The 25,515-nt window shown below is 49.3% G+C and overlaps 3 protein-coding genes across 31 annotated transcripts in view; 2 read left to right on the top strand and 1 right to left on the bottom strand.

Annotated features, from left to right (window-relative positions):
• Nucleotides 1–107: 107 nt before the first annotated feature.
• On the top strand, nucleotides 108–17,126 carry MSH5 (mutS homolog 5). 14 transcript variants are annotated; one of them, XM_007110112.4, is made up of 25 exons: nucleotides 108–174; nucleotides 579–729; nucleotides 1,013–1,136; nucleotides 1,594–1,674; nucleotides 1,860–1,922; nucleotides 2,626–2,747; nucleotides 2,934–3,043; nucleotides 3,302–3,337; nucleotides 3,662–3,744; nucleotides 4,868–4,913; nucleotides 7,829–7,967; nucleotides 8,084–8,146; nucleotides 12,680–12,808; nucleotides 13,108–13,180; nucleotides 13,341–13,450; nucleotides 13,687–13,767; nucleotides 14,017–14,104; nucleotides 14,342–14,531; nucleotides 14,632–14,758; nucleotides 15,127–15,276; nucleotides 15,632–15,706; nucleotides 15,910–16,053; nucleotides 16,256–16,393; nucleotides 16,554–16,627; nucleotides 16,849–17,104. In XM_007110112.4, the coding sequence occupies exons 2-25, from the start codon at nucleotides 592–594 to the stop codon at nucleotides 16,958–16,960; spliced, it is 2,496 nt and encodes an 831-aa protein (XP_007110174.1). In that variant the 5' UTR covers nucleotides 108–174; nucleotides 579–591; the 3' UTR covers nucleotides 16,961–17,104. The 14 variants fall into 14 exon arrangements, with proteins under 14 accessions (XP_007110174.1, XP_054936024.1, XP_054936022.1 ...); XM_055080049.1 differs by having other exon boundaries at nucleotides 15,629–15,706; XM_055080047.1 differs by having other exon boundaries at nucleotides 14,228–14,531; nucleotides 15,629–15,706; nucleotides 16,304–16,393.
• VWA7 (von Willebrand factor A domain containing 7) overlaps nucleotides 8,187–25,515 on the bottom strand; it is a 21,563-nt gene continuing 4,234 nt past the window's right edge. For 5 of the 13 annotated variants that reach the window (XM_028478480.1, XM_028478481.1, XM_007110115.3 and 2 more), the window contains 12 exons: nucleotides 23,902–24,014; nucleotides 23,314–23,430; nucleotides 22,636–22,821; nucleotides 22,039–22,171; nucleotides 21,768–21,920; nucleotides 21,565–21,657; nucleotides 20,921–21,222; nucleotides 20,700–20,839; nucleotides 20,323–20,497; nucleotides 19,988–20,217; nucleotides 10,068–10,914; nucleotides 8,257–9,640 (listed from right to left, as the gene is read on the bottom strand). In XM_028478480.1, coding sequence (XP_028334281.1) covers nucleotides 20,044–20,217; nucleotides 20,323–20,497; nucleotides 20,700–20,839; nucleotides 20,921–21,222; nucleotides 21,565–21,657; nucleotides 21,768–21,920; nucleotides 22,039–22,171; nucleotides 22,636–22,821; nucleotides 23,314–23,430; nucleotides 23,902–24,014 — 1,586 coding nt within the window. In that variant the 3' untranslated portion in view covers nucleotides 8,257–9,640; nucleotides 10,068–10,914; nucleotides 19,988–20,043. Of the gene's footprint in view, nucleotides 9,641–10,067; nucleotides 10,915–19,199; nucleotides 20,498–20,699; nucleotides 21,223–21,564; nucleotides 21,658–21,767; nucleotides 21,921–22,038; nucleotides 22,172–22,635; nucleotides 22,822–23,313; nucleotides 23,431–23,901; nucleotides 24,015–25,515 lie in introns of those variants that run through there. The other 8 variants (XM_028478479.1, XM_028478474.2, XM_028478477.2 and 5 more) reach the window with 7 other exon arrangements.
• On the top strand, nucleotides 17,458–19,112 carry SAPCD1 (suppressor APC domain containing 1). Of its 4 annotated transcripts, XM_007110113.4 has the most exons (5): nucleotides 17,458–17,601; nucleotides 17,854–17,994; nucleotides 18,494–18,589; nucleotides 18,693–18,782; nucleotides 18,877–19,112. In XM_007110113.4, exons 1-5 carry the CDS (start codon nucleotides 17,488–17,490, stop codon nucleotides 18,970–18,972), a joined length of 537 nt encoding a protein of 178 aa, XP_007110175.1. In that variant the 5' UTR covers nucleotides 17,458–17,487; the 3' UTR covers nucleotides 18,973–19,112. The 4 variants fall into 4 exon arrangements, with proteins under 4 accessions (XP_007110175.1, XP_023977610.1, XP_007110176.2 ...); XM_024121842.3 differs by having other exon boundaries at nucleotides 18,693–19,106; XM_007110114.4 differs by lacking the exon at nucleotides 18,877–19,112 and having other exon boundaries at nucleotides 17,854–17,989; nucleotides 18,494–18,815.

Here is a 25,515-nt window from a genome sequence, read left to right as displayed (position 1 = left end):
GCGGTCCCTTCCTCCCTCTCGCTCTGTTGGATCTCTAGGCAGGATCCGGGTCTCTTCGACCAATAGCGGCTAAGAAGGCGGGGCGCGTGCGCGCGCACCCCGCCCTCGCTTCGGCGCACCCTCTCGCAGGCCTGCGGCCCTTAGTGACGCGCTCTCGCGCACGTCGCTACCCAGGTGACTGAAAAGGCGGGAAAACGCCGCGAGCTGTCCGCAACTGGGTGGGGAAGTCAAGAGTGTGAGGCTGTGATCTTGGGGGCTTGGTTGGCAGGGGCGGAGAGAGGAGGCGTGCAAAACTTGTCCCACAGGACCCTCAGACCGTCTCCAAATACAACCTCCGCGTGACAGGAATGAGGGTGGGGCGAGTGGTGTTTTCCACAGTCTGTAGTGAAATACCCGAGAAGTCGCCCCTCCAGATGCCCTGCACCTGTGACCACAGCTCTCGAAGGCCCTAGCAGCCCTGCCCCTCAGCCCTCTCCCATTAGTTCTCAGTGGAGTTGCATTTCTGCGCGCCCCGCTACCCCCGTCTCCTCGCGGGTGAGATCTCGCTCCTAAACCGCCTTCATTTTCTTCATCCACAGAGCCTCCAAGGCCATGGCCTCCGTAGGAGCGACCCCAGGCAGGACGCCGCAGGGACCGGGACCCGGGGAGGCCTCGGCCAGCTTCCCCAGCCCGGCCCCAGTGCCAGACCCCCGGGAGGCCGAGGAAGAGGAAGAGGAGGAGCCCGCGGAGGTCTGGGGGCGGGGCGGAGAGGCGATGTCTGAGGAGCAAGAGCTCGAACCTGGAGAGCAGGGAGTTGATTGGAACGTCTGATTGTTAGACTGTAAAGGGGCTGGGAAGAAGAGCTGGGCCAGTCACTTCCCTCCGCTGAATGTCGGTTTCACATTAACTGAATGGGGGTGATGATGTCTATCTCAGAGAGTTGATAAAATAATTAAAATTAAATAAGGCATGCCTCAACCCTGCACTTAATGAGTGGTTCAAATATTAGTTTCCTTTCTTCCTTGCCGGACAGATTCATCTGTGTGTGCTGTGGAGCTCAGGATACCTGGGCATTGCCTACTATGACACTAGTGACTCCACCATCTACTTTATGCCAGATGCCCCAGACCACGAGAGCCTCAAGCTGCTCCAGAGAGGTGAGGACAGAACTAGGAATTCCTCTACCCTGGGATTAGAAGCGTATTTCACTCGTAGGTCCTTACCTGACTCAATCTATTTTTATTAGTTGACTCCTAGAGGCCCCCTTTGTTGTTTTTAGGAATTCATCTCATTATTCACAAATGTACCAGGAGCTGGAGATACAGTCCTGGGCAAATCAGTCATGTCTGTCCTTTAAGGGTTTACAGTCTAGTGATAATCTCCTGGGCACCCCTCTTCCCTCCCACCACCCCATCAGTCTTACTACTCTTTCCTTTTCTAATCTCATGTCTGACTCCGACTTATGCTCCCAATGTGGGGGGCACTCCCTACTCTTAGAGGGAGGAAATAAGTTTCTGAGGTGTGAAGGGGGGTAGCAAGGGGAGGGCTACAGGTTCCCTCTAAGTCAAAAGATAAAGATCCTTGAACTCATTTGGTCTCCATTCTCATTCCGAGTTCTGGATGAAATCGATCCCCGGTCTGTTGTCACGAGCGCCAAACAGGATGAGAATATGACTCGGTTTCTGGGGAAGCTTGGTAAGGACTGAGTAAGGGAGAGAGGGAAAATGGGGAAGGACTAAATTATGGAATGTTCCAGGAGACTAAAGGGTCTTGGGGGGAGCTACAGCCAGGAGACCAGAACTGGGTGAGAGGGAAGGTGGGACAGCGGCAGAAGGACTGAGATGTACAGACTGATGGCCCTTTCTTTGCCTCCCTCACAGCCTCCCAAGAGCACAGAGAGCCTAAGAGACCTGAAATCATATTTTTGCCAAGTGTGGATTTTGGTATCTCCTCCCCTTTGCTTTGCCCAATCCCCCATCCCAGTTTTCTGACCCTTTCTCCTAACTCCACCTTCATCATCAGAGGTCTCCCCTCAGCCCTATCTCATTCTAAACCTTTGTGTTCTTCAAGCCCCATGACCAGTCTCCCCACGATCTCTCCTAATCCCTACCCTTTAATAACCTGCAGCTTAGGCTTGTCTAGGGATGAGGGCCTTCCGTGAGAAGAGGGAGTAGTAACACTTTTTGGTCAGCTTTGATTGTTGGCATTTTCCCCTTTAAGACGAAGCCATTTGCCCCTTAAAAAAAAAAAAGGCACTGCCTCACTGACCTCGTTCATCTAGAAGACACTTCCATAACCTTCCCAGGTTTTGCAAAAAGGACAGGGAATGTTCTATCCTAAATTAGATGTTAGGGCATTCATGTTATTAATTCCTCTGTTAATATGATTTTTTTGACCCCAAATCCCCAATTCCAGACAGATATCACTCTCCTGAGCCATTTATCTTTCTCAGTTTATGTTCCCAGCCAAACCTCTTTATATGTAGAATAAAGAGTCTGAAAATTTGGTTCTTGTCTCAGCTTTATATTAACTGCCTGTGTGAATTTGGCAAGCCACATCATCTCTCTTGCTTCTGTTTTCTCATTCTTAAAATAAGGTGAAGAATCTGGCTATAAGATCTTTCCCTTCCTTCTTCCCTCAAAATAGGCCTGGAGATAAGCAAACAGCGCCTCCTTTCTGGAAACTACTCCTTCATCCCAGACTCCATGACCGCCACTGAGAAAATCCTCTTCCTCTCCTCCATCATCCCCTTTGACTGCCTCCTCACGGTGAGATGGGTCCCGCAAGATAAGGGCTGGCTTGCGGCAGGTTAGAGAAAGGCACAAGCACCTGGAGACTAGGTTTGAGTCCTGGGAGATACTAGCCCAGCCCTGGAAAATAATAGTTTTCCCTGGTGTTGTCCAGCCTCCAAGACGTTGGGATTTACCCCACCTCCACTACTGATCCCCTCCTAGGTTCGAGCACTTGGAGGGCTGCTGAAGTTCATGGGTCGAAGAAGAATCGGGGTTGAACTGGAAGACTATAACGTCAGCATCCCCATCCTAGGCTTTAAGAAATTTGTGTTGTAGGTCATTTACCCTAACCTCAACCAAAGTAAGGTGGGATTGGGAGGCCTGGAAAGTAAGACGGGTTGGGGGGCGTCGGCAGTGACCCATCTGGTAAAGTGGTCTAGGACACACAGGAGCTCCTGAGAGGGTGTGGAGCTCTGGGGAGAAAACTGAGACAGTACTCTTGAAGGAGAGCTAAGCGGGTATAACTTAAGAATGAACTCAGACCTCTCATACCCCAGCCACCTTCCTTTCTGCTTGTTTTCTGTCCTCAGGACCTATCTGGTGAGCATAGATCAAGACACTTACAGGTAAGGAGATGGAGGCAGGCTGTCATCTTTGGGGAGGGAGAAGGATTAAGCTTAATGCTCTAATAATCCTTAACGGGGCTCCAATTTCTTTAATCCTGGGGCTATTAAGAGCTCTCTCCCTGAAGGAAAGAGAAGGGGGGTGAGGGGAGAGAAGAAGAAAAGCACAAAGGTGTCACCCTCCTTTTCTGAAAGGAGAAACTGAGGCAGAGAGCAGTGAGGGACAAACCTTACATCAAGACTTCATCTCAGGAGGTGTTCCCAATCCCCATTCCATTTTCTCAATTGCCTTTTAAAATACAAATTACCCTAATTTCTCCCTGATAGTGTTCTGCAGATATTTAAGAGTGAGCCTCACCCCTCAGTGTACAAAGTGGCCAGTGGACTCAAGGAGGGGCTCAGCCTGTTTGGTAGGTGTGCCCCCTCCCTCATCCCACACTACACAGGCCTGCCAGAAAAGCAGCTGCCTCCAAAGATGTATCCCAGCCTCTCTTTCTTCCACTTCACCCCATTGCCAGCTGTCTCTTCTGCTCCAATCCAGCTTCTTTTTTTTCTTAATTTTTTTATTTTTGGCTGCGTTCGGTCTTCGTTGCTGCACTCAGCCTTTCTCTAGTTGCAGCGAACGGGGGCTGCTCTTCATTGCAGTGCGTGGGCTTCTCGTTGCGGTGGCTTCTCTTGTTGCGGAGCACGGGCTCTAGGTGCGGGGGCTTCAGTAGTTGCCGCGCGTGGGCTCAGTAGTTGTGGCTTGCGGGTTCTATAGCACAGGCTCAGTAGTTGTGGAGCACGGATTGCTCTGCAGCATGTGGGATCTTTCCAGATCAGGGCTCAAACCCATGTCCCCTGCATTGGCAGGTGGATTCTTAACCACTGTGCTACCAGGGAAGTCCCAATCCAGCTTTATTATCTTCTTTGTACCCTCCCTCAGTTTGGGCATCTTCCCAAAACCTTGTCCAGTATAGTTGTTCAGTGTCATTTGCTTATCATTTCTTACTCTACCAATTCCATGTTTATTTTTTGGGTTTGTATGAATATTTCTACTAGTGGTGTACCTGTCTAGGGACTTTGGAAGGCCCTATATATAGAGGAGAGTTATGTAACTGCATAACTCCCATGTTTGATTTGCATAGAGTCTTTATCTCTTATAGTTGTTTCAGGCTTTAGGGTGTATTGGGGACATCACCCCAAGTAACCACATGGTTTCACTGTGCATCTCAGTGGGTTGTGTCTAATGTTTACGTGTATGTGTTGGGCTTTTTGTGAGTCTAATTATGTCTGCTCTGCATATTTTTCTGGCTGAGTGTTCCTGTGAGTGCCCATTCCTCCCCCAAGCCCATGTAAGGTAATCCCGGCTCAGACTTGTGGCCACACGTTGGCTTTGGCTGCCTTTGTGTCCTGTATCTGGGGAATGCCCCCTGGGCCGGCCAGCCGAACACCCAAACCTCTGACCCTGATGCTTCAGCTTAGGCACATCCACACATTCCTTTCCCTGACCCTGCTTGTAACAGGCTCACTCCATACCCCAACTCCCAACAGGAATCCTCAACAGATGCCGCTGTAAGTGGGGAGAGAAACTGCTCAGGTGAGTAAGAGTCACACACGTGCTACAGGTTAATGCAGGCAATCTGTAGACTCAAGCACACCACCCTTAGTAGTAATGAAAACAACTGCCCTTTCCCGAATGCTGGCTAAATGCATTTAATCCTTACAGCGACCCCATGTGGTAGCTAGTGTTATTCTCATTTTACGTTGTCAGCACAGATGCACATGTACCCACTGATGATACACGGACTTTCACACATACACACAGCAGAAGCAGAATCACAAGACAGCAATGTACACATGGTAATATCTTTAATTATTAAAAACACACTTCAAATTTGAGCTGTTCTCTGATGACTCTCAAATTTGTATCTCTAGTTCCGAGCTCCATATGTGGAATGCTCTTTGCACATCCTCGCCACCTGCGATTTCCACAGGCAGCTCAAACTCAGAGCATCCAAACTGACACCCACTGGCCCTGTTCATCTTCCTGCATTCCCTTTTCTGGTTAATGGCATTGCTGGCAATATAGCTTCTCAAGCTCTGAACCTTGGATTGCTGCTTCTCCCTCACCCCCCATATTCAATTATTCACTGAGACCTATTGATTCTATCCAGAAATGTCTCTCTCAGCCATCCCCTTCTCCCTCTTTCCTCTGCTCTAATTCTGGCTATCTTCATTTCTAACCTGGAGCATTGCATTCACCTTCAAATTGGTCTCTCTGCCTCTAAACGCTTCTTTTTCCAATCTATTCTTCATTCCAAAATAGAGGTCTGAGCATGTCACTCCCCCACCCCCTTTTTTTTAAAGCTTAAGTAGAAACAAAACATAAACCTCAGGAGGTTTCCGCATTACCTGCATGATTAAGGGTCGCATCTTTAGCAGTATGGCATTCAGGGCCCCTCAATTTTAATTTCCAGGCTTACCTCCTCATACCCACGTTTTGTTTTGTTTTGTTTTTTCGGCCGTGCGGCTTGTGGGATCTTAGTTCCCCAACGAGGGATTAAACCCAGGCCCTCAGCAGTGAAGGTGCGGAGTCCTAACCACTGGACCGCCAGGGAATTCCCCCTCAAGCCTATGTTTATGCTGTTCCCTCTGGAAAGTCTTTCCCCTGCTCTCCACCTGTCAAAATCTTACATCCTCTTGCAACCCAACTATCACCTTTCTGGTGAAGCTTTCACAGGCACCTCTGAGGAGACTGACATGCACTTTGCTGTGTGGTCACATAGTGCTTGTTTATATTTTCTAGTTGCACTATCACATCAGGTTGGAATTAGTTGGTAAATCTACTTGCCCTCATAGCTATGAGTGAACTCTATGCAGTGGCCCATTCCTGTTAGCTCAGCACATGGCCTTGTATGCAGTAGAATGCAAGCACACTGGTTACATCATCTCTAAAAACTCAGGAAACCTTTGCTAGCCTGCAGGTGCACAATCTTTTCCCCATGCCACCTGCCCTGCAATGTATGTCTTTTGGAGGTTAATTTAGGATTATCTCTGAGGCCATCTCCAGGTAATTGGTGGGGTGATTTAATTACCTCGAAGTTCTCTAGTGCTTCAGGCACAGATCTCTAGTCTCAACCAGGGATGAAAGGAAAGGAATTCTCAAAGGAGAAGAGAACTGAGTTAAAGGTGAGGGAGGGGTGCAGATTCCTTAGATAGGATGCTGCAGGGCATAGAATCACAATCTGATGATCAGCCAAGGGCCCAGCTGGCCTGAAGCCAGACAGGGCACCTGGAAGGTGACTAAATGTCACAGTATGCTCTAAAGAGCACTGTCCTAGCAGTCTGGAGACCTGAGTTTGAGATCCAGTTGTACTTCTTACTAGCTGCATGACTTTGGACAATTTGCTTACCTTCTAAGGGCCTCATCCCCTCAGCTGACTTGAGTCTGGCTCGACTAAGACCTCCAGGCACTCGAAGTACATGAGTCAGAGCTACCTAGGTATTTTATAAGAAAGTCTGGTGAGGCTCGTGCTCTCCAGGTGGGGAGGGTATTCACAGACTGGCCTACACTGCCTCAGACACCTCTGCTCCTCTGTGGCCAAGGAGCAGAGGTGCCTAAAGCCCACCCTCGAATCCACATGAGTCTTCCACTTCATTCTGACCTGGGGTGTTCTAACCCAGGGTAACTGGCCGTAGACTACAGTGTGAGATACACATCCTTAGGCCCCAGTGTCTCCACAGGTTGGCTTGTATACAAAATGAAAAAAATAATCTGTGGGCTCCCAGGTCCTCGTAGAATCTCACACTCTTCATAGCCACAGGGAGATAGGGATACCCAGAATTAGACAAACACAGATGAGACATTTATTTCTGTATAATAATTTAATTTATTAGGGAATAACCTCAGACACAGAAAAGGTAATAATAATAATAATAATAATATAAACCTCTGTGTTTCCACTAGCCAATTTAAAAATAAGACAATGTTATTGAAGCCCTTTAAGTATCTCTACCCAATACTTTCTTCTCTGCAGGGATGAACATTATCATGAATTGAGGACTTATTCTACATGGAACAGTTATATACTTTCACAGGAAGAACATGAAAAGACGAATGTCTGTGCTATTTCACAGCTAAATACAGATATACAAACTCTTTCTGACTCACTCCTACTCAGCTGCAGAGAGAGCTAGAGTGTTGGCATTCAAATGCCTCAACACACTGCTCTCCCTCTAAAATATTGACAAACTCCATCACATACCCACATGGAATGACACATGGTCATAACCATCAAAACTGAGATACACACAGTTGTGCTCACATCCAGAGATTTTCAGTAGATGCAAGTAAACACACCTGCATAGATCGGACACTGTACTTACCAGTACAGATACATATTGCCGCAATCCCCAGGGACCTCCAAATGCACAATTTTCACAAATTGAGATCAAGACAGTGATGAGAACAGATGTAATTTCTGGTCTCCTCACTCCATCCGTCACTTCCAGGCTATGGTTCACACGCCCAACCCAGGACCTGGGGGAACTAAATTCCCGTCTGGATGTCATTCAGTTTTTCCTGTTACCCCAGAATCTGGACATGGCTCAGATGCTGCATCGATTGCTGGGTCACATCAAGAACGTGCCTGTGAGCTCGGGGTTGGGGGCAGGGAGGTGGGGAAGGAGGTTGAGGGATGCTGGGCATCTTGAGGGGCATTAGGGTGGGAGAAGGAAGACAGCGGCTGTCTCCTTGTTTGACTCTAGCTGATTCTTAAACGCATGAAGTTGTCCCACACCAAGGTCAGTGACTGGCAGGTTCTCTACAAGGTAAGACCTCCCTTCTTGAATCTAGAAGTCCAGGTTAGGACCCACAGCATGTGTTCCAAATCCTCTTTACTCTCGTCACCCGGTCCAACTTTATGCCATCACCTTTAAAAAAACTTTGCACTGCGGAAATTGTCAAAAAAAATTTAGAGAGAATAATACAATGAACTCCCATGTACCCACCATGTAGCTTTAACACTTTCACTCATACAAATCTTGTTTCATGTATATCTTCTCTCACTTTCCTTTTCCTGGATTATTTTGAAGCAATTCCCAGCCATCATATCATTTCACCCATAAATATTTCAATATGCTTTCTAAAAAAATTACTTTTAAAAAAGAATAACAATGCCATTATCTTATCTAAAAATTAATGTAATTCTCTAATATTAATTATCTCATGTTTAAATTTCTATTCATCTCTTAAATGTAATGATTTTTTAAAATTACAGTTTGTTTAATTAGGATCAAAATATGTTCATATAGTGATAGGATGATGTCTTTTTGAGTCTCCTTTATGGGTTCCTTCTCCATTTCACCATTCCCCCTCTCTCTCTCTCTCTCTCTCTCTGTCTCTCTCTCTCTCTCCCTCTCCCCCTCTCTCGCCATCTCTCCATATATATATCTTTTCCCCCTTGCAAAGTATTTGTTGAAGAAGCTGGATTATTTGTCCTACAGAGTTTTCCTTACCCTGCATTTCACTGATTACATTCCCTGTTTTTGACATGTTTCTCTCTCTTCTAGAATTTCTGTAAATTAATAGTTGAATCTAGAAGCTTGATCAGGTTCAAGTTTAATTTTTTTCAATAGTGTTTCATAAATGGAGGAACATAATGTCAGTGTGTCTGACTCTCCTTTTGTGATGTTAACAGTCTTTGATGTTTAATATCTAAGTCCATTAGTTCTTTAGAGATTGCAAAATAGTGTTATTCTAATTCTATCATTCTTTCTTCATTTATTAGACAGAACGTTTCTGGAAGAAAGACTTCCTTTCATCTACTCTTTGGTTACCTAGTGATATCACAGAACATTGCTTGATTTTTTTCCCCCTGATTTTATCTGTCCAGCTATCAGCAAATACGAAATTAGTTCCATAATCCTCCAAGGCAACCAATGAGTTATTTTGGTTGCTGTTGTTGTTTTAGTATCATTACAAACTTACAGATTTCTTCGTGCTTCAGGCCACTGCGTTTTTAATCTTTACACTTGTTTGAGTTATTCCATCTTTGGCCAATGGGAGCCTCTTCATGTTGGCTTCTGAGGTCTTTAACATGACACTAGTAGACTTGGATAGCTTCCCCACTCTCTGGTTTGACAAGATGTACCAGATATACCATTTACACCTACCGGTTCTGACCTGGAACCAGACATTTCTCTGAGGAGCCCCGGTTCCTTTTAGTGAGAAATGGTATTTCTGTATACCACAGTGAATGCTAGAGGGTACTCAGCATGTTTTGCTTATTGCTTGTAGGCCTTTTCTGTGGACAGATCTAGGAACTTTAAAAAAAATAAAATACATGATAAATTAGTACTGACGTCACCTCTTTATTTTATTTTAGTTTTTTAGATATCCAGAGATCACTATATCTATATTCTTTTTTTAATTAATTTTTTTTTAGTATAGTCAATTTACAATATTGTGTTAGTTTCTGCTGTATAGCAAAGTGAATCAGTTATACATAAATATATATCCACTCTTTTTTAGATTCTTCTCCCATTTAGGTCATTTCAGAGTATTGAGTAGAGTTCCTTGTGCTATACAGTAGGTTCTTATTAGTTATCTATTTTATATATAGTAGTGTGTATATGTCAATCCCAATCTCCCAATTTATCCCTCCCCCACCGTTTCCCCCTTGGTAACCATTAGTTTGTTTTCTGCATCTGTGACATCACCTATTTAAATTCAGCACCACAGGGTTCTTACCTTGTATATTCCATTTTTATCCTCTTCAATATTTCCTTCTTCCATACTGGAGATTCTGTGTCTCAATAACACTAGGAGTGAGAAAATCAAAGTATCACTTATTTGCTTTTTCCTGCATTACATCCACAACAATCTTAGAATAGCAATATCACCATTACTACCAACTGTATGATTATTGAATACTACTTTAACATTTTTTGGGGGGAAGGAGGGATAGTTCTTTCCGTTCTCCCTAGGGATATACAGTCAAATTGCTGTGTTTTAGTCACTATTTCAAGTGGTTATGTCACTATCTGGATTTACATTATGTTCATTTGTTTCATTCTTTTTTTGATTTTTAATAATTGCTTCTTAAAATTTAATCTTATAATTATGTAGAATATTTACACAGTTCCAAAGTCAAATCTCCCAAACAAGGTATAGTCAATTAATTGTAGCTTCTATCCCTTTCCCCTCTCTCCACCTATAGATTACCTTTTTAAAAAAAATTTTTTTGGCTTAAATAAGATTAAGTTTATCTTTTATAGAAAAGGATAAAAATAAGCAGTCCATGATTGTTGGGTGGTTTCATAAAGTCCTCAGTGACCCAGTCTCCTTCTGTCTTCCTGTTCTGCCATCCTCAGCATGTGGCTTCTACCACCTAGCTCAAGATAGCAATGTGAATTCCACATAGCAAATACACATTGCTATTGTAACATCTGCTTTCCAGCTACTCTTCCTCCACCACTGTTCGAAGTTTCCAGTGACTGTCTGAAGTTTCTCTGTGCATGGTTTCAGTTTCCAGCTTTTTTGCTGCAGCGGCTGCTATAGTTCTGTTCCCAGTGAATTTGAGGTTCTTGATGTCTCACTGCAGAAAGAATTCAGTGAGAAACAAAGGTATAGTTAAGAAGTGGATTTATTTAGAGAGAAACACACTCCGCAGACAGAGTGTGGGCCATCTCAGAAGGCGAGAGAGCCTAAAAAAACTTTTTAAATTTAAATTTATTTATTTTTGGCTGCGTTGGGTCTTTGTTGCTGCGCATGGGCTTTCTCTAGTTGCGGGGAGCGGGGGCTATTCTTAGAGCGGGGGCTACTCTTCATTGCGGTGCGCGGGCTTCTCATTGCGGTGGCTTCTCTTGTTGCAGAGCACGGGCTCTAGGCTCACGGGCTTCAGTAGTTGTGGAACGTGGGCTCAGTAGTTGTGCCTCATGGGCTCTAGCGCGCAGGCTCAGTAGTGTGGCGCATGTGCTTAGTTGTTCCGTGGCATGTGGGATCTTCCCCGACCAGGACTCGAACCCGTGTCCCCTGCATTGGCAGGCGGATTTTTAACCACTGCGCCACCAGGGAAGCCCTCTACAGTATATTTACCTAACACATAAAGTAGTTTCAGTTTTACTTTAGGTGAGCAGATGTGTGTGACTATTTGCATATTCCTTCCCACTACTTAACATTTATCCTTGGCTTCAGCCAGGCCAGGCTCTGCGTTCAAGCACTCTGCCTGAGAGACCCACCATGTTCCTGCTCAGGATAGCATGGTGTTAAAAGCCAGACACCTGGGCTCAATTCCCAGCCCTTCTATTTACTCTCTGTGAGACCTTGAGCAATTTGTGTTACCTCTTTGTGCTTCAGGTTGCTCACCTGTAAAATGGAGTCATGCTAGTCCCCATCTCCTAGGATTATTTTGAGAATTGAATGAAATTAACACATGTAAAAAGTTTAGAATATTGCCTGGCGGGTAGTAAACATTCAATAAGTGTTAGTTCTTATTCCTTCCTCTATTCATTTGCCCATGCTCTTGCCCCCACCCAGAATACCCTCCTCCCTTTGGAATTGCCTTATTCAAGACCAAGCTCATTTCTTTTTCTCTGCAAAGATATCCCAACTATTTTAGCCCATATTAGTCTTACTCTCTGAACTTCCTTAGTAATTTTAGTCAGTTTCACAACTTGGTCAGTCTTTTTTGTGGGTAATCATTGTTTTTGTTGCTTGTTTCCATCATGGCTAGATTATAAACTCTTTGGTTTATACACTTTATATATCCTCTGTCACAGAGTGAGGCTCAGCCAATGTCCTTTGGATTGGGTCTATTCACTCAATCTAATCCCTGGTTAGAGCAGCCACCTCAGGTCACTGACTTTCACACTGGGGAATTAATTCTCAGTGACTCTCACCCATCCTCTCTTCCTGCTGTCTCTTACCCGAATGCTGTCATTGCCCCTTCTGCTCATTGATTTCTTCTCTGCCTTTCATATCCCTATTTCTCTTTCTCCTTCCTCTGTACAAACTTCTACCTTGGGATATTGTACAAATCTCTATCAAAGCAACTACCACTTTATTTTTAAATCTTCTGGGTGTATTTCTGTCTTCCTTACTAGACCACAAGCCCATCTAGGACAAGGGACCCAGTTGTCTTTGTTGTCTTTGGAGCCTCAGTGTTTAGTGTGGTGCCTGGTGAAGAGTTCTGCAGATACCATTTTCTCTCTCACTGTTTCTTTTTTGCATTTGAGATCTTCTCTCTGTCTCTGTTATTGTGTTTTTCCCTATTGGTCTTTGTTCTTCTCAGTCCATCCCTGTCCCCTCGCCTAAGCCCAGCCTGGGTATGGGCCACTCTCCTCTGTCCATTTCTCCTACAGACAGTGTACAGTGCCCTGGGCCTGAGAGATGCTTGCCGCTCCCTGCCCCAGTCCATTCAGCTCTTTCGGGACATTGCCCAAGAGTTCTCTGATGACCTACACCACATTGCCAGCCTCATTGGGAAAGTGGTGAGTGGAAGGAAAGAGGCAGAGCTCCTGGGAAACTAGGGGAGAGAGATGGGTTTGGGTAATAGAGAATGAGTGGGCTCTGGGGAATGTGGTGTGGAAGATGGGGATGCATGAGAGACACTGAGGTCAGCTGGATGACCAAGGGATGGGATGGTGAGAGGAGATGGCAAAATATCAGGGATCTGCTTGGAGGCTTGGAGGGTTAGGGTTAAAGCAGGGACTGAAGGGGCCCAAGAAGAGGTGAGGAACAGGACGAGATGGTGCTGGATGTAAAGAACCTGGACTTCTTGTCTCCTCAGGTGGACTTTGAGGGCAGTCTTGCTGAAAATCGCTTCACAGTCCTCCCCAACATAGATCCTGAAATTGATGAGAGTGAGTGTTAGGTGTACGGATGGGCCTGTGAGCCCTGAAATATGAGCCTGCCCAGTGATGGGGTACCGTTCTTGGTAGGCGGCCACTACAACTGGGGATAATCATCACAACCAGAGCAGGAACCTTACTTTTGATATCCGCGTGTCTTTCACCCTCCTAGAAAAACGAAGGCTGACAGGACTTCCCAGTTTCCTCACTGAGGTGGCTCGGAAGGAGCTGGAAAATCTGGACCCCCGTATTCCTTCATGCAGTGTCATCTACATCCCTCTGGTGAGGGCAGGAGGGTGGGTGTGCTCCCCAGGGGTTTTTTAGGGGGACATTAGGCTTATGAAGGACACATTAGTAGATAAGAAAACCCTGGAGAAATCTGAAGAACATGAACACTTTTTGGTGGCTTTAGCCCCCTGAGGGAAGCATTGGGGGATATAGGGGACTCTGGCTTCCTCTAAGGAAAGAAAGTGCCCAGTGCATCACTCTCTGCTTTATCTCTTTTTTACTGTCCCCAGATTGGCTTCCTTCTTTGTATTCCCCGCCTGCCTTCCATGGTGGAGACCAATGACTTTGAGATTGAGGGTCTGGACTTCATGGTGAGACCCTTGACCTCTGTAGGGGTTGATAAGAAAAGTGAATGAGCAGCTGAGGGGAAGGCTTTACCCCATCAGCACTGCCCAATGTGGGATCCCTCTTCTGTTGTTTTACTTTGATCTTTACCAGCTCTGAGACAAAGGAGAAAGAAATCAAGGTCAGGGCTGGAGCCGGGGGTTAGAGAGAATGGGGGTTAGAGAGGATGAGGATCGAGGGAAGCAAAGCCCATAGCTTTGAATCCTTGTATCCAGTTCCTCTCAGAGGAGAAGCTTCACTATCGTAGTGCTCGAACCAAGGAGCTGGATGCATTGCTGGGGGACCTGCACTGCGACATCCGGGGTGAGGAGAAGCAAGTGGCTGGAGCGGAGCGGGCAGCATGGAGATGATTCTGATAGGCTCCTTTCCTTCCTGCTATTGCTTTCTCTTTCTCTGTCTGACTCTGCCTTTTCTGAATGTCTCTAGGTATTTCAGATGGTATCTGCAAGCCTGTTTCTGGGTCCCTCTGCTGGCCTCTTTTGTCTCTCCTTCACTTTCCCCTGGAGCTGACCCCCAGCTCCCTCCCTTACCTGCCCCCAGACCAGGAGACCCTGCTGATGTACCAGCTGCAGTGTCAGGTGCTGGCACGGGCAGCTGTCTTGACCCGGGTGTTGGACCTTGCCTCCCGCCTGGACGTCCTCTTGGCTCTTGCCAGTGCCGCCCGGGACTATGGCTACTCGAGGCCCCGTTACTCCCCACGGCTCCTTGGGGTACGAATCCAGAATGGCAGGTGAGAACAGAAAAGAGTGGAGGCATAGAGAAGAGGGGCCCAAAGGCCCCATCTTCTGCATCCACAGGCCATGTGCAAGGTACCTCTCCACCCACTGCAGGCATCCTCTGATGGAACTCTGTGCCCGAACCTTCGTGCCCAACTCCGCAGAATGTGGGGGGTATAAAGGGAGGGTCAAAGTCATCACTGGACCCAACTCCTCAGGGAAGAGCATATACCTCAAACAGGTAGAGGAATCCCTACAAACTGGGCCTCTGGAATCTTCTCCATTGTCTCCATCCCCCACCTGCCAGTCAGCCCAGGTCCCTACGGCTCTTCTCCCCCTGTGTTCTGACCCCAGCTGTCATGAAAAGACCATAACCCACACCCGCTGCTCCTCTTCCTCCCAAGTTCTCATTCTCCACCCGAGGGAGAGCCATGCTCTAATGAGCATGGCTCACTCCCTGCCCTTTACTGATTGTAAAGCGAGCAGAAGGGGCTGTGATCTTCTGTTAAACTGTGTCCATCTCTCTTGATCTATTGTTCTCCCCTCAGTTTAGCCTCACCTTCACCTCAGCCACATGAGGCACCGGGCCCTGTCTCCTCCCCTATTCAGGTAGGCTTGATCACATTCATGGCCCTGGTGGGCAGCTTTGTGCCAGCAGAGGAAGCCGAAATTGGGGCAGTAGACGCCATCTTCACCCGAATCCATAGCTGTGAATCCATCTCCCTTGGCCTCTCTACCTTCATGATCGACCTCAACCAGGTCAAAAGGAGGGAGGGTTGGGGGAGGGGGATAATGGGGAAGGAACCCTACCCGTGAAAAATGTCAGAACAGGAAAAACGTTCCTTCTGCTGCCTGCTCTCTACACTAGGGGCAGGGAGCACCCAGTTCAGAGACCAGGAGAATCAATACCGTGAACCTTTATCGATCCCCGGCTTTGTGTGAGGCACTGTTGGCAATGAAAGGATGAACAAAACGTGTCTCGCCGTTAAAGAACTTGCAGTCCAGTTGGGTGGACACATACACAAGCAGCTTTACTGCCAGGCAGACTGTGGTCAGTGCGTTACAGGCCTCGAATGTTTCTGAAACTCTCCCTTGTCCACCTGGTACCCAGCAGGTGGCGAAAGCAGTGAACAATGCCACCGAGCGGTCGCTGGTCCTTATCGATGAATTTGGAAAGGGAACCAACACGGTAAGGGGAGAAGCTGTTGAGGAGCTAAGGAGGGGAAAATGAAGGAGGGCTAAGGAACAAGAGGGTGCGGCTGCGCCTCTGGAAAAGAATAGGGGTGTGTGGATGGAAAAGAAACAGAGTGTGAGGCGGGAGAGGCCCGGCAGGAGGAGAGGGGCGCACGGGGCTCCTGTGGTTCCACAGCCTCACCCCTGCCCTCTGCACAGGTGGATGGGCTCGCGCTTCTGGCGGCCGTGATCCGACACTGGCTGGCGCTTGGGCCCATGTGCCCCCACATCTTCGTGGCCACCAACTTTCTGAGCCTCATTCAGTTACAGCTGCTGCCACAGGGGCCCCTCGTGCAGTATTTGGTGAGGAAACCAATCCAGCTCCCTAGGGGTCCCCAGGCCGAGCATTTCCCAGAGCTGGGAACTGGCTTCTCCGTCAGAACAGGGGCTCCCTGAGCACAGGGACCATGTCCCTTCCTGTTTCTCACGCTCTACAGCAACTGACCAAGGGACTGGGGCAAGAAGCAGAATGACTGATAACATTCCCCTTTTATTCTCTTTTAAGACCTTGGAGACCTGTGAAGATGGGAATGACCTTGTCTTCTTCTATCAGGTTTGCGAAGGTGTTGCCAGTGCCAGCCATGCGTCCCACACAGCTGCCCAGGCTGGGCTTCCTGAGAAACTCGTTACTCGTGGCAAGGAGGTGAGGTCCAAACAGCAACCGCCTCCATCAGGGCTCCCTTCCACTGTCCCTGCTTCTCTGAGGGACCTGGATTTCTGGGCCCATGGGGTTTCTGACCCTTACTCTCTCTTCTCTTACCCAACACCCACTCCCACCCCTGCCCCTTCCTCCTTGGTCCTAGGTCTCAGACTTGATCTGCAGTGGAAAGCCCATCAAGCCTGTCAAGGAGCTGCTAAAGGAGAAACAAATGGAAAAGTGAGTGCAGGCCCAGGGTCCTTGTTCTCTCTAGCATGTTCTGCAGCTCTTCTACCCCTTTCAGGGACTCAGACAGCCTCTTGCCCTTTAAAGATTCAAAATTTCTTCCTGAAATTCTAAATTCTCAAGGTCTCGGGTTTCCTGTGCCGCATCCTCTTCCCTCTGCTCAGGGACTCTGTTATCCATGCTTCCATAAATCTCACTGTTCTCTCTCCCCTCAGTTGCCAGACGTTAGTAGACAAGTTTCTGAAACTGGATTTGGAAGATCCCAGTCTGGACCTGGACATTTTCATGAGTCAGGAAGTGCTGCCTGCTGCCACCACCATCCTCTGAGAGTCCTTCCTGGGCTCTCCTCCACATCCCAGACCCCGGGAGGCTGCCAGGCCCTCTTTGTTTCCTTACCTCCTTCACACCCAGAGTTCTCAGTTTCCCTGGAAATTTTGTTTCATGTTAGTAATAAAGTTTATTTTGGAGAAAGTTATTGTTTCCTTAGATGAGCCAAAACAAAACAAGAGAGTAGGAAAGAAATGAAATAGGAAGCAGCAGGCCACAGAGGGACCTGCCTTGCCTCATTAAAAATAAAGCATCACTGCTGGAGGGAGGCCCTCAGGTTCTACCCAGGGGGACTTTATGAGAACCAGCCACTTCAACAGACCCTACAAAAACAGTTGAGAGGGAAGACAGGAGGCCAAGGGAGATGTTCTTTCCCCTCAAAGTAGGAACAGCTCAGCCTGAGACAGACCCAGCAGGAAGGGCTCTGGGAGGCTGAAAGACTAGGCAGGACCGGTGCAAGGCTGGGGGAAAGGGAGGGACCAGCCCTGCACCAGTGGGTGTGGCTCCACCCTTCCCACCTCAGAGCCATGGGGAGCCGGGGTCCTGGTGGGCTGCCCCTGGTGCAGGCCCCCTACACGGTTCTGCTGCTGCCACTGGAGACAAGCCGCCAAGACCCAGGGGCCCAGCGCTTCTTCCTCTGGGTGAGTATCAGTCCCGCAAGAGGTCCCGGGGAAGCCCCTCTCCCTAGATCAGTCTCCTGCAATTCCCCTCAATTTTGAGGACTCGTAAGTTCAGCCCCTTGCTTTCCCTTGCCCTCCAGGTCCTCAGTGGCCAGCCTGGGCTCACACTCAGTGACCAGATAGTGAACTGAACCACGGGTTAAGAGTAAGGGCCATGCATGGCCCAGAACCCTGCTGTGGAGTGAGTCAGCCTCTGCTTCTTGCCTTTTTCAGCTGCAGAGGATGCAGGCTCTGGAGCGGGAACAGGATGCCCTGTGGCAGGGGCTGGATCTGCTGGAGCATAGCCAGGCCTGGTATGAGGGCCATCTGAGGGAGGCCCAGCAACAGCAGCTATATTTGGGAGCCCTTGGTGAGGTATGGGGCTGACCCATGGTATGTGGGGGCAGGGGTAGCAGGGGAATGTGGACACAGCCTGACACCGTCCTGGAAAGGCAAGAGTTAATGGACAGGGATCATCAATTGGAAGCAGCATTGTAATGACAGGATGCCACCAAGTGTTAGGTCGGTTCATTGTTGGGCCTAGAGGAGGCTGGTCTGCATTCCATTCAGAGGGACACAATTTGGCTCACTCCATGGAGATGGGGGAGTGGTCTGGATTGTTCCAGTGAGTCAGGGATGGACAGGGAGGATCCAAAGAATAGAGAAAGCGGGTATCATGCTATTTGAGGGGGTTGGAGGAACTGGACTATTAAAGAGATGGAGTGGAGAGTACTGGAATTTCCCACCTGCCTGGCAGCGAATTGGGATGAGGGGATCCAGGTGGAGGAGAGGAATGACCTGTGGTGATAGGAGAAGAGTGGCAGATGGTACTCGAGTTTTCACCACGTTGTCTGCCTCTAACTCCTCCTTTTAGAATTTTCCAACAGATTTACACTCAGAGCCTGGTGGCCCCCAGTTAGCCCGGATTCAAAAGGTGAACATCTGTTTGCAGAATCTGATTCAGGGGAAGGTGAGTTTATTGTTTTTAGTTTACTCTTGGGAAGTGGGGGTAAAGAGGGGACTTGGGGTCAGCACTGGCCTAACAAAACAGCGAATTCCCCCCCGCCGCCCAGTTCTCTCCACATCCCCTGAACAAAGCTAGTTCCTGCGCCACCCAGGACTGGAAGGGAAGGCCAAGGAAGCAGAACGTGTGGCAGCAACACGTAAGCAGTAGAGGAGTGGGGGGAGGGCGGAAGCCCTGGCCCTCAGTGGGAGGGAGGGCACAGACACCCAGACCGTCTCCCTCCTCTTCTCCAGGTAGTGTCAAGGCAGCAGAAAGGAGTCACTCAGCCAAAGGGGGAGATGGCTCAGCCAGGCTTCCCCAATGGACGGAGGGGCCCTACCCGTGTCTAATGTCTCCTCTGGTTCCCCTCAGTTGTGCTGGCAAGGCTGAGTCAGAACCCCCCAGCCTCCTTATTCTGCTTCTTGACTCAATAGCTAAATGGCTCCAGGTGGCGGGTCAACTGAAATTCTGACATCTTGGTGTGAAGTTTCTTCTCCACTCCTGAAAACTTCCATTTCATCTTTTTGGTATCTTACACTCTCACTCTTCCCTATATGATATGCATAAGTGATCTTCCTTTGAAATCCCTCTGGGGAGAAGACATGTTTATTGGCACTGTCCTTCAACTTTAAATACAAAAATAAAATAGAAGCATCTCCAGAATTTCAAAAATAAAATAGAAGCATCTCCAGAATTTCAGTAAAAGCAATTCTATAAATAACACTTTTCGGTAGGAGGTGGGGTACCCTCCTCCCCACTTCCAATCTTAGTCACTGCCCCATGTATCTTCCCGTCTACCTGAGCTTGGGAGAGCATGAATGAATAAGTAGTGGAATAAAGATGCTACAGAGGGCTTCCCTGGTGGTGCAGTGGTTAAGAATCCACCTGCCAATGCAGGGGACACGGGTTCGAGCCCTGGTCCGGGAAGATCCCACATGCCGCGGAGCAACTAAGCCCGTGTGCCACAACTACTGAGCCTGTGCTCTAGAGCCCACGAGCCACAACTACTGAAGCCCGCGTGCCTAGAGCCTGTGCTCCGCAACAAGAGAAGCCACCGCAATGAGAAGCCCATGCACCACAACGAAGAGTAGCCCCCGCTCGCCGCAACTAGAGAAATCCTGTGCCCAGCAACAAAGACCCAATGCAGCCAAAAAAAAATAAATAAATAAAAGATGCTACAGAGAAATAGAAAGCAACTTTCTCCAAAAATGAGTCTGGTTTGTTTCCCACAAGGGTTAGGGAAAGTGCATTGTGGGAAAATCCATTGCCCTCTATCCCAATCCTGGAAGGGACAAGTGCATGAGAAGGAAAACCTCCATCCCACCTGGGAGAGGTAGGGTCCGGAGGCCCATGTTACCTTCTTACCAATGGGGCAAGATGGCAAACAGTGCCGGAGACCCATCCCTCTACGGGCTGTTGTGTCACCAGGAGGCCAGGCCTAGCAGGAGCAGCACCGCTCCAACTGTGCCCCGCCAGGGGTTGCCCACCAGCCCTCCCCCAGCCCTGCCCGGAGTCACCAAGGTGGAAAGATGAAAGACAGAGCTGGTGGTTGTGAGGACAGGGTCAGTCGAGTGGACAGGGGCAGGGAGCTGGTCCTGGGGAGAAGAGGGAGAAGCTGTCAGGGTGGCTGCACCCAAATAAGCCTGCACCGCCCTCCCCTCACCCTGCCTATCCTGCAATGGAAAGTGGGGGCACCTCACCTGCGGGGCGGGGCCCAGCACCAGCAGCCGGAGGAAGGCATGGGTCGGGGGTACTGTGCTGGCTTCTCGATCCATCGCGGTCACAGTCACCATCACCACGGAGTCTGAGGCGGCTGTGTCTGGTACCTTCAGCCACAGGCACCCCCAGGCGGACTCGTTCTGTTCCAGGTGAACCCTGGGGAGTGGATGCCGAAGTCCGGCTGAAGCCACAGGCTCCGAATAGCCGAGAGCCAAGGGGTGGAGCCAAGGGCAGGCTGGGAGGGGAGCGAGGAATCTGAGCGCCAATTCGAAAGGGCCAGAGGAGCGAGTACCAGATCCCATGCCCTGGGAATAGAAAGATGGGACAAGAAGGGAGGAGGAGGTTTCAGGGGCTTTACCTGGAGAGGTTGGAGGTGAGAGCGAAGCTGGGGTTGACGGATGTCTTAAGATCGAGATCCTGAGGGCCCGAGAAGCTGGCGATGCGGAGGCTGAGCAGGGCCTCGGTGCCCGGCGCCAGGAAACCCGAGGGACCACTGAGCTGCGGAGGAGGGCCGGTCAGGGGAGGAGCAGCAGGCCCTGTTCTCTCCAGCCGCAGCCGCACCTTCCGCTGGCATCTCACCTCCAGAAGGACAGGAACTACAGCACAGGGCTGGGGGGCCGCCCGGTGCAGGCCCTGCCCCACTCCGTCCTGGCCAATCAGCTCCAGAGAGAAGGGTCCCGCGGTGGACAGAAGCGTGGGCGGTAGCGAGGCAGCGAGGAGACCTCGCTCCCGGGGTCCCATGGGCTCCAAAGGCACCCGGCCCAGCTCGGCACCGTGCGGGACCCCTCGAAGGACGATGTGGGAGAAATGCGGCAGAGGATCTCCAGGGTTTCTTCTGGAGCCCAGCCCTGTCACTTCTACCAGCAGCTGTGTCTGGAGACCTGGGACAGGGGAGGGGAGGAAAGAAAAGTGGTCTGCCTGAGGTTTGGAGACAGGGAGAAAAGCATGAACAGCTTTGAACAGATAGGGGTTAGCTCTGGGGGTATGGATGGGGAAAAGGGGTTACCTCTACGGGTATTGATGGCAAGGGCCAGGAGGGAGTGCTGGGATGCTGGAAATGTTCTATAGCTTGAACTGAATGACGGCTATTTTTTATTATATAAAATCCACCCAGCTGTACACTGAAGTTTAGTGCACCTTATTAAATGTTATAACTCAATGAAAAGCTATATATATAATTTATATATATACACAAAACAAGTTAGGGGTGGGGACAGATGTACCTGCAACTGGTTGAGTCAGGGGGTAGAGGCCAGGGTGGGGTCCATCCTCCATGGGGATCCCAAAGTGGAAGAGGAAATCCAGGGAGGTCTGGGCTGAGGGAGGGCAAAGGCAGTCAGAGACCTTCCAGAGATGAACGTGACTGATATTGCTCTCTGAGCTCTGCAGTCTCCCCTTCCTTTCCCAGGAATATCTCCCTCCTTACCTTGCACTCTCACCCGGGGGGTACCCTTGGCTGTGACCTGGATCTCCCAGGTTCCTGTCTGCAGGGGGTCATTCATGCTCACCATCCAGAACTTCCCAAAGCGGCGAGTATGCCCTAGAGGCCCCTCACCTTCCTCCTGGCCCTGGGAGACCCCTGGATGGGTATTGGGGGCAAGAGATTGTCACAGGAGAATTCCTTTCCCTTAGTACCTTACCCCTCATTCTCCAGTCTCCATTCCTGCCTCCGCCTTGAGACACACACATGGAAGTACCTGCAGGGTTTCTGATCCAGAAGCTGCTGACCTCCCCATGGATCCGGACTGTGACCCTCTGGAGCAGCCCATCCACACTGAACACAAGTGGCCTCTCAGGTACCACAACAGGAGGCTCCAGAGGAAGGGTCACCTTGAGGGGGCAGGACCGAAAAATGGGGGAGAAGATAAGGCATGGAATGAGGTGGGAACAAAGACAGGAGAAAGAAAGGTAGAGACAAAATAAAACTAAGTAACACATGGGATACCAGTGAGAGAGGAAGGACCAGGGATGAAGCTATGATCAATGACAAAGTTGGAGGCAAGGGATTAAGGATGAGGCAACCACTTCTTGCCCCCCTTAAAAGATGGCAGGACTTCCTAGAGTAGCCGTGAAGACAGAATACTGGAGGCCAAGACTGAGGGTGGTAGTACTAATATGGAAGGAGCAGTATAGAAGGTGGGTAGCTGTGGATCTCAGAAGGAGAGAAACTTCCTTTCCCACCCTCTGCCTAGAATGGCAACTCAGCAATGGGAGCCATTTGCTTTCTCCTACAAGAAAGAGAAATGCAGTGTCACCATCGTCCCCTCAGTTCTGAGCTGAGCACCCACACTTACCAGGTTAGCTACGCTGTCCCCAGCAATGGCCGCCACATCCCGAATGTACTGGTCTTTGGTGAAGATCACCTCTCCTCCTGAGGCCAGCGCCACCGCTTCATACGGCTCAAAACGCAGAGGGGACAAGACCTCACGCCGAGGTCGGCCCTGAACCCTAGATGGGTCTTCAGTCACCAGGAATGTGACCTGTGCCCAGAAGAAAGGCCAGTACTTGAAGTTTCCATTTGCCATCTACCATTGTAAATAAGGATCTCCTGTGCTCAAGCTTTCCACAGAGCTGATGATTGGTGGTAAATTCTCTGTCTACCCTCTGGCTGCTACAGCAGGGTCTCCCAATGACACAACCCCTGGGCTTCAATTAGAAGTTGCCATTCCCTGTAACTGTCACCATACGTCATCCACATAGTGGATTGCTGGCAACCAAATCTCCAGTTCTTCAAACGGTTTATTGGGGGCAGATTCATATAAGAATTCAGCATCATTAAGGGTAGGGCCTCCCACTCTTTAGTACTGTTAAAGGGATCTGGAAATGTTATACTCATGGTCCACTTCTCCCACCCCCAAGCCAAGTCTGGTTTAACCACCCTAGTGTGAGTGTGACCCTTGTAATGAGAGTTGTCCTGCAGTTTCCCGCATCCCTGGGTAGCTAACATTGAGTCTCCCACCAGCTATGCTTACTCTGCAACGCCGCTCCTGAGTCAGAGATTTCACCCGGTTGGTGAGAAAGGCATCCTTGGGGGAGGCGTCAGTGAAGACGAAGATGTCTGAGAGTGGAGGTGTGTGCAGCAGGGCCAGCTGGCAGGGGAGGGAAAAAACTGGTGTTAAAAAATGGCAGCAGTGGGACTTCCCTGGTGGCGCAGTGGATAAGACTCCACGCTCCCAATGCAGGGGGCCGGGGTTCGATCCCTGGTCAGGGAACTAGATCCCACGTGCATGCCGCAACAAAGAGTTCACATGCCACAACTAAGGAGCCCATGTGCCGCAACTAAGGAGCAGGTGAGCCGCAACTAAGGAGCCCACCTGCCGCAACTAAGACCTGGCACAACCAAATAACTTTTAAGAAAAGTGGCGGCGGTAAGGGAATGGGCAGAGCAAGGGAGGGCAGAGTAGAAGGCAATATGGCCCTGGAACCTGGAGTGAAGCGAGTGGGACTAGGTTCTGAAGATGGGGTGGAGGGATGAGGTCCCAGGGAAGCTCTAGCTCCCTTGATGGTGGGGCCTGGAAAGGGGTGGGGGGAGAAGAAGGGAAGGGGTGGGGAGGGCAGACCTCCAGGGCTGACAGGCACATCTCGGGCTCATCTCCACCTCCCAAGGCATGTATCTCATTGAGTTGTTGCCAGAAGCTGTCAGGGTCACTGGTTGTAAAGACGGGGCCAAACCCTGGGAAAGAAGAAAGGAGATTGAGATAAGTGAGAGGAGGGCTCGGCTCCCCTCATTCCCACCCACGGGCATCTCCCCAGTCAAGGGCCCCCGCTGTGCTCCTTGGGTGGACAAGTATTGAGATAACAATATTTCTTTATATTTATACTGACAGGGTAGAACAAGGCAGGGGCTAGGTACCTCTGGTGGGAAAGTGGACCTCACTTCCTCACAAAATGGTGGCACTTCCTGTGGCCCTGAGTGGGCCTTTTTGGGTGTATGTGTAAGTATAAACAACAACTGGAGGGACTTCCCTGGTGGCTCAGTGGTTAAGAATCTGCCTGCCAATGCAGGGGACACGGGTACGACCCCTGGTCCGGGAAGATCCCACATGCCACCGAGCAACTAAGCCCGTACGCCAAAACTACTGAGTCTGCGCTCTAGGGCCCGCGAGCCACATCTACTAAGCCCGCGCGCCACAACTACCGAAGCCCGGGCTCCTAGAGCCTGTGCTCGGCAACAAAGAGAAGCCACCGCAATGAGAAGCCCGCGCACTGCAACGAAGAGTAGCCCCCGCTCGCCGCAACTAGAGAAAGCCCGCGTGCAGCAACGAAGACCCAACGCAACCAAAAAAAAAAAAAAGCCAACATAGATAACCAAGAAAGACCTACTGTATAGCACAGGGAACTATACTCAATATCTTGTAACAACTTATAATGGAAAAGAAACTGAAAAAGAATATATATAACTGAATCACTTTGCTGGACACCTGAAACATTGTAAATCAACTATACTTCAACTAAAAAACAACAACAAAAAAAACTGGGTCCTCAGTTTCCTCACAGAAAAGACAGAGAAATAATAGTACTTACCTCAGAGAGGGTTATTGGGATGATTAAATGAGTTGATTTTGTAAATCTTAGAATAGTGCTTTGACACATAATAAGTGCTAACTTCTTAATTATTCACTTACTCGTACCTTTATCAAATATGTGATAAACCCCTTTTGAATGTCAGCTACTATGAGATTTATACAGGCAGATCAGACTCAAACCCTGCCCTTAGGGAATTCTCAATCCAAATTTTATTTGATGATCATTTTGACCCTGGGAGATAGGCAGGATAAGGCAAGTACCAATCCACTTTATGGATGATGAAATTGAGGAAAGAGAGGTTAAATAATCAGCCTAAGTAGACACAGTAAGTGCTGGTCAACCCAGGCCAGATGATCTGACTTCTAATTTAGTGGGGAAAGGAATATGATGTAACTAGCTGTCTTAGACATTTCAGAGAGGCCTGGACCCGCCAACGCCCCCCCCATCTTCATCCCAACCTCTTGTCTACAAGAAATGGAGGGCTTCCCTGGTGGCGCAGTGGTTGAGAGTCCGCCTGCGGATGCAGGGGACACGGGTTCATGCCCCGGTCTGGGAAGATCCCACATGCCGCGGAGCGGCTGGGCCCGTGAGCCATGGCCGCTGAGCCTGTGCTCCGCAACGGGAGAGGCCACCACAGTGAGAGGCCC

Source organism: Physeter macrocephalus, chromosome 18, assembly GCF_002837175.3.
Source record: "Physeter macrocephalus isolate SW-GA chromosome 18, ASM283717v5, whole genome shotgun sequence".
In the NCBI taxonomy this organism is placed as follows: Eukaryota; Metazoa; Chordata; class Mammalia; order Artiodactyla; family Physeteridae; genus Physeter; species Physeter macrocephalus.
Note: the sequence above shows the minus strand (reverse complement) of the source record. Positions and strands in the feature narration are given on the sequence as shown.